Raw genomic sequence first — 11021 nt, 5'->3', positions numbered from 1 at the left:
GAAGGTGCATCTCCCTATTCCAGCCTTGACCATGTTCTATAGAGGCACTATTGAGAGCATTCTCACATATTGCATCTCTTGCTGGTTTGGAAACAGTATGGCAGAGGAGAGACATAAACTGAACAGGATTGTGAGAACTGCTGATGATATCTCAGATCATTATTTAGTTTTGTGCAAACTTCATATAGCCAAAATTATAAATTCTACTTCTTGTTACAAGTATGGTAGAACCATCACTTCTACCACAAAAGACTGCTTTTTAAGTTATCTTCCTGATTTATCCAAATTCCTTAGCATATCCAAAACCTCAGAACAACTTGATGATGTAACAGAAACTATGGACTCTCTCTTTTCTAGCACTTTAGATACAGTTGCTCCTTTACGCTTAAGGAATGTTAAGGAAAACAGTTTGACACCATGGTATAATGAGCATACTCGCACCCTAAAGCATTAAAACTCTACAACAAACATTTAACAGTAATCTCAAATTAATACAGCTGGATTATGAGAATATATATTACTCAAGATGAGAAGGTACACTTTTGCCTTGCCTGTGGAACTGCCCAAAGCTGCAGGAGTTTAGGAAAGAGGTGGCTAGATTTGTTTTCTATTTGGTATCTATAAATCTGTACCCATGAAACATTGGGAATTACCCCCATAGAATATTGTTCCCCACGGCAGCAGGAGTTCACGTGTTGATATTAGTATACTTCAGTCCAAGCGTCTCATAGCTCTGTACTGGAAGTAGACAGGTCACCTATTGTACAGTGGATTAATAACATGTCCTTCTGTTTAACCTTGGAAAAGATTATATCTTATATCTTGATATCTATAAAATATATTTTATATCAAATTCAGATTTAGGCAATGTCTTGAATGAGACTATAGTTACATCTCAATAAAGCTTCAAAAGCTCCTCCAGACTGTGAAGATGAGCTGATTATTGTTGGTGTGTGAATCTCTGACACTAGATGGAGACAGAAACCTGAAGAACTTCAGCAAACAGTGCAGCACTACTGATAAACCAGGGGCCCGGGGCCACAACAGACCCTCGACATGACCACACTGAGAATCAGGATGAGCGGAGACAACTCAAACTAAAGATATTTTCATTTGTATTCCCTACTCATCAACACTTTTTGTCTTTGAACAATGAAGATTCACAAGGTCTTGGAAAATCTGGATAAATAAGGAAGCCTCATAAAATGATGAGCATATCATAATCAGCATGCATTTAAATATTTATTCCAGTATTTACAACATTTAACTCCTAAAACTTCTGCAACAACTACAACTGCTCGAGCTTCATTTCATCTGATGATTCTGTGAGAATCCTGCAGAAAATGATCTAAAACAAGATAAAATGACCTGTGTACAGATAACAGACGGCAGAGTGTGTGCCAGCGCTGTGAGGACACACACACACACACACACACACAGGACAGATGGCTCTCTCTCCACACTGGAAACATGACAATGACTAAAATAAACAGGCTTTGAGCTTCTGTACACACTGTTACTCACTGTTTCTCTCTTTCAGCTTCACTCTTCTCTGGAATCCTCGGTGTTTCTCCCGGAATCTCAACGTTCCTGGTACTGCAGACATTAATGCCAGCTTCATCTTTAGCAGACATTATGGGAATGTTACTTTTGAAATGTTCTCTGAAACCATTTAAAATGTAAAAGACGTTCCATGACTGAACAACAATACATTTCGTGTGCTAACTTTTTGAGAACTTTATTAAAGACTAAAGATCGTTGAACAAACATTATGTTACTGTGCTTGTTCATAACTTTAAACTTGCGTGAATGTTCTGAGAACGTGTGTCATAATAATAATATGAATAATAATATGAATAATAATAATAATAATAATAATAATCATGGCAACAGTTTGATGTTGAAATGATTGAGTAGCATCCAGTTCATCATTAAATAAAGTTATTATTCATTTCTAAGTAAAATTTGTGTAAAAATGTCAGTCTGATCAAAACTGTGGCTCATTCGTCACACTGGAAACACAAGGTGCAGTGCATTGTGGGATACAGCATCTCATAGAGTCAGATGCTGATCAGCGCTTCAGAAACAACACAAACACAAGAGAGATCTATAATGCAATACATTTATTCATTCAATAGTATTATGAATATTATATATAGAGGCTGAAATATCATCCAGTCAAACTTGAATAAAATGAGACATGAGGTTAATAAAACTCTAACACTTCTGAGATTAAAGTACAAAATCCCTTTACAAAGACTGAGAGAAGGAAGAGCTGCGGTACAAGAGGATATATAATCAATGAAAGAAGAGATCAATACTGCTGCTGACACACACACACACACACACACACACACACTCCTGTCCTGCACTTCAGTTCACAATCCACACAAACTCTCACTTTATTTACAGTAACAAAATATCTTTACAAAACAACATTTAACATTTCAAATTCAAACTTGATGCAAGTTACAAAAAAAGCATAAAATCTCTCTCTCTCTCTCACACACACACCCACGCACACGCGCGCACACAAACACACACACACACACACACACACACAGTTCATTTTGACAGGAAGATCTACAAAAACTGAATGAGGCAAAGTGTAAAGAGAGTGAATTACATGAATATCCCCCCTGAAAAAAATTGAAATTATATTTTACACATCAAGAAAACCAATCATATTTTTAAACAATGGGGATTTTTGAATCAAATAATGGGTATAAATTCAATTTATGTGAATTTCAAGCTAAAGTCATGACTCAAAAAAGAATGTACGATTCTAAAAATAAAAAAAAAATAACCAATAAACATTATATTTGATGTAAAATATAATTTCAAACATTTTTCTTTTGATTTTGGGATGATATATGAGCCAGTGTTGTATTCACTCAATATAAATGTCCTCTGATGAATTCTAGTCTAATTCTACATGTGAATATTTCAAAGCGCTTGGCTTGGCCTGATGACGCTCCTCCATATGAACTCATATACAGTCACGCAGATGAAGCATCATCAGCATCATCATCATCAGCATCAGCAGCAGCAGCATCCCAGGTGTGTGTTGCTATGGGAACTGCACAGGTTCACCTGCAGGTCAAGATGATGCTCTGGAAGCGTCTGACTTTATCTTTATAGGAGTGTGTGACTGTCATTAAACACCGCAGCAGTGCTCTGGAATACAGAGAGCGTCTCCTTCTCTCAGAATCAGATCCTCGGAGTGGAAGAGCAGAATATTGTCATCATGCATGCGTTCGTAATATAATACTAGCATACTGCATCATCACATGATCAACACTGAACACTGAATGTGCTGTGCTTCTGCAGTCACCTCACGAACAGGTCCTCCAAACTCAATGTGTTTCTTTCTTCATCAGGTGTGAGAAATGTAGCATTGCATTGCTTGATCAACAATGGATCCACTGGAGTGAATGGGTGCCGTCAGAAACAATCCATCGAGACATTTTTAACAATAAGTCCATTAAGTCTATAATCTATAATAACACTTCCTCCAGTGAAAAGTGCATCTGCTGTTGTCTCTCACAGATTAGTTTAGATCTGTTTAAACGCTGCTTGATCTGTGCAGATTTCTCTCCTGATTCAGACCAGAACACTGTTTCACTGGAGGAAGTGTTATTCTGGATTATAGACTCTATGTGTTTGAGTTAAAATCATCTTAATGCTGGATGTGTTTCAGGTTTTGTCTTCTCCAGATGTTCACTGATGGACTGGAGTGCTGTGGATTATTGTGATGTTTTTATCAGACTCTCATTCTGACGGCACCCATTCACTGCAGAGCATCCATTGATGAGACACTGATGCAGTGCTACATTTCTACAAACCTGATGAAGACACACACTCATCCTGATCTCGGATAAACTGAGGGTGAACACATTTACAGTTTGGAGGAACTATTCCTTAAGGAATAAATTCCATCTGAGTGATCAAATCATGAATGAAAATGCTTATATTTGTGCCTGATATCTAGATGATTGCATAAGGTTACACACTGCAGTAGTATGATAGTGTGCTATAGTGAACACAGCCGGTCTCCAGTGAACGAAGCGTGCTTCATGAATCAGCGGATCTCACACGATTGAGTTCATGGCGTTCACCGGAGACGGCGGCTCGGAGCTGTCGTGTGTGGCGTCTCTATCCGACCTCCCGCTATACTGTCCGATAAACGAGCCGTCCTCGTTGAACTGTGTGTCTCCAGAGTCCACTAAACTGTCATCGCTGCCGTCACGCTTTACCGTGCCACTGGACGGAGTTCGGCTCCCTTTGAGCGGTTTATGGTCCTCGTCACTAGGAGAAAACCACATGCAGGTGAATCATGACGCAAATCAAACTCAAAAGATGGACGGCACACACATGCAGGATCAGTGTCACATGTGCAATCACAGACATGTGACAGGATGAGAGACTAAACCTGCGTGAACTTCAAAACAAGTGTTAAAGCATCATGGGAAACTATCAGAGGAATAAAGATGGATGAAGTGCAGTCAATATCTCAGCATCTGAAGCGTGAAGATGAAAAACAGATTCATCAAGCCGTGATTAAACATCATGCCATGAAGCCTGATTCCTGAAGCACCAGCTGACTCAATCATTACAGATTCATTCCTCAAACACCTGAAGACACTCCTTCTGCTGGTGATTCATGAACGATTAAAACTCAAACAGATTGGGAAAACTTCAAATCATACATGAATCATGAGTGGATGTAGCCACACTTCCCATGAAGCTCCTGCTGTGTCACGAGAGATTACAGACCGCCTCTTACTCCTCCTTTTCTTGGGTTTTATTATAATTAGGATTATTATTATGGATTTTTGTTGTTGTTCTGAATTTGTTGATACAATTTCAGAAGTCATTGGACATGAATAAAGGCAAAAATAATTTTATTATATATATATATATATATATATATATATATATATATATATATATATATATATATATGCACTTTTATATAATTTTAAAGTAATAATAATAATAAAAATATTTTTATAAAGTCCCAAAAATACTGTATAACCCCAGTAAAATAAAATCAATTCTAAAAGCCTGTAACCGCAGTAGTTCTACAGTCTTCGAGCGTACAGATCTGTTAGGGGCCGTTCACTCAGAACACGTCTTGGCCTTGAGATGAGACACAGTGATGGAAATAAATATACCGTATTTTCCGGACTATAAGTCACAATTTTTTTCATAGTTTGGCTGGTCCTGCGACTTATAGTCAGGTGTGACTTATTTATCAAAATTAATTTGACATGAACTAAGAGAAATGAACCAACAGAAAACATTACCGTCTGCAGCCGCTAGAGGGCGCTCTGTGCTGCTCAGTTCTCCTGTAGTCTACACTGAACACATAGAGCACCCTCTCGCGGCTGGAGACGGTCATGTGAACTCTTGGTTCTTGGTTCTAAATAAATGTGACTTATAGTCCAGTGCGACTTATTTATGTTTTTTTCCTCATCATGACGTATTTTTGGACTGATGCGACTTATACTCAGGTGTGACTTATAGTGCGAAAAATACGGTAGTTGCCATGCCAAAGAAGCTGATGATGCTTGCCCCGCCTCCGGGGTCTCCTGATTGGTCCACTGTTGTGGAATTGGCATTAATGAGTGGCACTGCATGTTAAAGTTGAAATTCTTTTTAACTTTAAATGGAAAAGCAATGCATTGGAATGACAAATTGACACATTCTGTGTGAAGGGCCCGTTCTGTCTGTGATTCCTTCTCTCTGATGTTCTCAGTCTGTTGATGACATGTGTTAGCGGTTCACGTGAAGTGTGATCCTGGAATGGTTGTGTTTTTCTCCTCTCACATGCAGATTCCTGCTTACCTTCCCGTGTTCGAGCGCTCCTAACGAAACGAGAGGAACGACTCCAGTGACTCCGGAGCGCTCTGATCTGGACTCAGTCTAAACGAGCGTCACAGCAGATGTGATTCAGAGCTACTACACATCAGTGATGAGGATCTGATGATCTGTGTTCATTCAGAGCAGATCTGAGTCCACTCTGATTCATCAACGCTTATCTTACTTCTGAATTACTTGTTTCAGATAGCGCTGTTATACACTCATATTTTACATTTGGCAAACGTTGACTTACATAGCATTCAAGGTAAATATATGATCACTAGCTGCGTTTACATGGACCCTTCTAATCCGATCGTAATAGACTAGAAGCACAATCAGAATAAAAAAGTCACATGTAAACACTTCAGTCGGATTGAATTGGCTCGATCTTACTAAAATTTAGATCGGATCTTAAGAGGTGGATAATTCCTTTTGTAATCCGAGAGGGAGGACATGTAAACACTTGATCGGATTGAAAACCGAAACGGGAAAGTACTGCGCATGCACAGTGACGTAGAAACAGCGTAATGATGTATAACGCGCAGAACGAGCTGTTGTTCTTGGTGAATAAAGTGCCATGAATAAGTGTCCTGTCATTATAAATCTCCTCTTTCACTCAATCCGATGGAAGTAAAAAGAGTCCATGTAAACACACCTACTGTTGGGTGTAATCTATCACACGTAACATGAGTTACGTCATCAGATTACTTTTTTTCAAGTAACTAGTAAAGTAACGCATTACATTTTAAATTTACAAGACAATCTGAAAATATTCTCACTTGGAGAATTGTTGAAATATTAATTTAAAATCTCAGGGGACATAAATGCAACAACTTCATTTATTTCTATTGTAAATTCTTAATATTTCATGTAAATGTTTTTGTCTAAAATGCCGGTTTGTGTCAAGTGAAGAGCAGCTGTCAGGTTCACATAATTTTCCTTCGTTATGAAGAACATCTGCAATAATCTCCCAAATCAGCGGATAAAAAGAAAATCATTTAATAAAGCAGGGAATATAAAAGAATATTGCTATACAGGATCAAAGTGCGTAGATTCATCCCTGTCCCGCACACGTGCAGAATAACGCAGGAAGAGACGTTAAATGGCAAACCAGCAGCTTCAGTTCAGTTCAGATCAGCGTCATTATATGAAAGGAACATCTGCAGGAATATTCTGGATCAGGAAGAGAAGGATGCAGGACTATACTCTGACACAGTAAATACACTACTGGATCATCAAGAACCTGATTGAGTCCCACAGGAGGAGAAGATGAAGGAGACGCCGTGGAGAACTGCTCATCTGCTCTCCGTCTCCTGAGGGGTCAGAGGTCAAGGGTCAGGTCAGAGCGCTCTCACCTGTACTCTCCAAACGTGAGGTCATCCTCCTTCATGGGCTGGATCTCTGGGTCTCCGTGAGCATCTTCCTTCTCTTTAACTGAGACAGACATCAGAGTCACACACTGGTGTTTATCACTGAGACCACATCATACACACATGACAAACACACTTCACACGCAGATTAAACCATCTCTTCCTCTGAACTTCTGACTTATTCTCCAGCACAAATACACAAACATTCTTCAGTCAAGATACAGACAGTGGAGAAACAGAATGACAGAAGATATCAAGTCCTGTTTTCCAAAGAAATGCATCTAAATGAAGAAATATCATCAATATCATCAAATTAATTCAATAGTTTGATTGAAAGTTGTGATGAAATAAATGTAGTGACAGATCTTTTCTTCATTTTGATTAAATATTACTAGTTTAAACTTTTTTAAAAAAGAATAAACATAGGCAAGTTGTTCACACTAAGATCATTAGCCTGAATTTAGAAAAAAATAATTAAATTCATCAACTAAAATCATATAAAAATGTTACTTGAAACTATTTTAAACATTAACTGAAATAAAATCATAAAAACTTAAACTAATTTTATTTCAGCTACAACATTTTCAACATTAAACATTTTCATTTTTTTAGTTCAACCCAATCTACAAAATGAAATAATCAATAATAATAATAATAATAATAATAATAATAATAATAATAATAATAATAATAATACAATTAAAATTAAAAATGCATTTGACTCAGTGATTAAGTTGTATTGGTGTGTCCAGATGATATTTACAATAGTGCTGACAGAATGTTACTAACTTGGAAGGTTTTTTAGTGGATCCAATGCGAAAGCACCACAGAACTACAAACACTTGAACTAAAATCTGTGTGAAACAGACAGAATAACAATAAAGACTAACTGCTCGTAAACTAGTGCTCACCTGGATATTTTCCGCCCTTGTTCCTCTTGATGAAGCAGATGATGAGCAGGATGAGGATGAGCAGAGCGATGGCCGACATCAGACCGATGAACCAGCCCTGAGTGGCGATGTCCACCTGAGGACTCACCATCGCTGAGGAAGAGGAGGAGAAGAGAGAAGATCAGACGCCATGAATACACACACACACACAGAGAGGGACACTCAGGAATAATGCTCTTCATCAGCATTCAGCAGTCCTGCTCTTTCTTATATCAAGACACATTCACATGATACACAGAGCAGAAACTCAGACAAATGCATCACAATGAAGGGACTTTATACTGAATGAAGAACAAAATATTAAATGAGTGTGTTCTTCTTTCAGCCTAAACTAAATTTCGATGTATTTTTCAGAAAACAATACGTAATATCTTCATCTTGCATCTCAAGTAAATGTAAGAGTGTTAGAAAACAACTCAGAAATGCTGAATAAGAAGGTGACACAATCATGCTGGTGGATCAGAGAACAATGAGCACAGACGGACTGGTGCAGGACATGCAGACGTGCGTCATGCTCTTCATCATCATCATCATCATCATCATCATCTCAACACAACACAGGTCTGGAGGCTGAGATGAAGCCTCACCTGGGACCTTAACCAACAGCTCCTCAGACTGATGACCGCGGGCCACCACACGCACCTTGTAGACCAACCCTCTCTTCAAACCCTTAAGAACGTGGACCTGAGAGCCGTTGACCTTCTCTCTGTGCCAGTCTTCTTCACCTGAGGGTTTCCAGCACAACAGGAAGCACTTCAGCGTCTGAGTTAATTCTGACTACAGCTCTCCAGTACTGCGTCTGTTAGGAGCCTCGGGGAAACTACTCTGCTCAAACTCAGATGTTCTTCCTCAGTGCTTCTGTCTTGTTCTCCAGAATATAAGACACACGCACAATCACATCAGGTAAGATTGGGAGGTTTTAAAGATGTTTTCAAAATGAAGTGTGTTTATACTTAAAACAAGAGAAAAATACACTTAATTCAGAAAGAAATCAGGATTGTAAGTGTTTATTTAATGATTTTATTGAGTTTTATTCCTTTCTATATTGTGAAGGTTTTTAATGAAGGATTTGTTTATATTTCAAATTCCTTGTATGAAGCTCTTTCTGATTCTGATTCTGATATATTTCATTTGGTCAAAACATGCTGAATATGCTTAAATGCATACATTTTAAGATTTTAGGGCATATTTAATTATAACATTTCAGAAAATTAACATACTGTGATTAATCAGTTTGTGGAAGTATGGTGATAAAAGATTTAGATTGTGTTTTTATGTTAAGTCTAAACTCACTACATTTTGATCAAATTCTCAGACAAGACTTTATATCTATTAATATGCTTCTTGATATTTATAATGGAAAACAAGAGAAAGTACTGAGTAAGAAGATGTTTAGCAGGATCCTTGCCGAACAGACACTAGCTAGTGTGGAGAGATGAGTGTGTATTAGTTACTACAGGAGCTCTACTCATGGGTGTACGTTCAGCCTTCATCATCATCATCATCATCCTCACAACACACGCATGCAGGACTCTTACTGTTGTCTATTATATATTCAACATAAAGGTGTTTCTCTGGGCCCCAGTAATCCCAACTGATCAGCGCTCCATCCTCGCTCAAGGATGAGCTGACGTTCCCAAACGCAGGAGTGACCGACGGCGCTGAGAGAGAGAAAGAGACATCATCAGCCCATCACAGTGACCTCTGACCTCCTGACATGAGCGGCGCGGCGAGCAGCGTGACAACACGTGACTTTAGCGTGTGGAGGCGGGGCTAGTGATGATGTCATGACAGATGTGTTTATACTGGATTAATACAACACAAGATAAAAAATCAGAGCTGGATCGTGGAGGAAAACACACTGAACAACGTTTCTCCAAGGATTCAGAGAGAACTTAATATACTAACAGCACAGTCCTACATCACTGTATCAAAGTTATGCTGATTTGCAAAAAACCTTTGAAAAATGTGATAATGCTGAGATAAAATAATAATAATAATAAAAACTTTCCATCGCACAGTCCCCTCCCAAAAAATAAAATCTCTCAATGATATGCATCAGCTTCAATGCACTTGTTAAACAAAAGAAAAACATAAATCAAACAAATGCCTAAAGTTGGACAAAAAGAAATACTGAAAATGTATTATTTACCTTTCAGTCTGCAGTGGATTGGAACAAATATGTTAAATTACTCATCTTAATGTCAAAGAACTTTACAAAATAAGACTTTTTGCATTTTCTCGTCTCACTGGTCACGATTCTGACCTAGGCATCAGGATTAGGAGTCAGATAATGGCATACATATTACAATAAACTGAGAACTGACCAAACAGATGAACTCTTGCTCAGATTCAGAAAGGTGTCATGTGTTTATCTGTTTTTCTGATGAGAAAGTATGGCGTGAAGGAGCAAAACAGACACTCTGAAAATAGTAAGAAACAAGTATTGGATTTCATTCAGCAAATATTATTTCGGATGGTGTAATAATAATAATAATAATAATAATAATTTCTATAATTATTATTATTATTATATTAAAAAATTGTAATTAATTATTATTATTATTATTATTATTATTATTATTATTATTATGTCCAAGACTGTCAAATAAAATAGCATTTTATTCAGTAACAAATTGAATTTTTTCAAAAATAGCAAAAGTTGAACCATCTAGATGTTATGCAGAGAGACAGGTTTATAAATGTGTCTCATTACTAATCTACTGAAATGCTGTAATCTTCTGTTATGCCCAAGTGTTAAACTCTCAGAGCGTGCACAGATGGAGTTTGCTGCCTTTACTGAGAAGCGAGACGCTGTGAACACTAGAGCTGCTCG

General features: G+C 37.8%; 1 protein-coding gene across 20 annotated transcripts in view; it reads right to left on the bottom strand.

The window, feature by feature from the left end:
- Positions 1-2108: 2108 nt before the first annotated feature.
- Positions 2109-11021, bottom strand: part of LOC128014648 (neuronal cell adhesion molecule) — a 67810-nt gene continuing 58897 nt past the window's right edge. For 13 of the 20 annotated variants that reach the window (XM_052598332.1, XM_052598342.1, XM_052598344.1 and 10 more), the window contains 5 exons: positions 9724-9846; positions 8773-8910; positions 8147-8278; positions 7221-7299; positions 2109-4308 (listed from right to left, as the gene is read on the bottom strand). In XM_052598332.1, the coding sequence (XP_052454292.1) occupies positions 4092-4308; positions 7221-7299; positions 8147-8278; positions 8773-8910; positions 9724-9846 (689 nt within the window). In that variant the 3' untranslated portion in view covers positions 2109-4091. The remainder of the gene's footprint in view (positions 4309-7220; positions 7300-8146; positions 8279-8772; positions 8911-9723; positions 9847-11021) is intronic. The other 7 variants (XM_052598350.1, XM_052598351.1, XM_052598346.1 and 4 more) reach the window with 1 other exon arrangement.

Source organism: Carassius gibelio, chromosome B25, assembly GCF_023724105.1.
Source record: "Carassius gibelio isolate Cgi1373 ecotype wild population from Czech Republic chromosome B25, carGib1.2-hapl.c, whole genome shotgun sequence".
NCBI classification, from domain to species: Eukaryota; Metazoa; Chordata; class Actinopteri; order Cypriniformes; family Cyprinidae; genus Carassius; species Carassius gibelio.
This window is presented reverse-complemented; position numbering and strand designations above follow the sequence as displayed.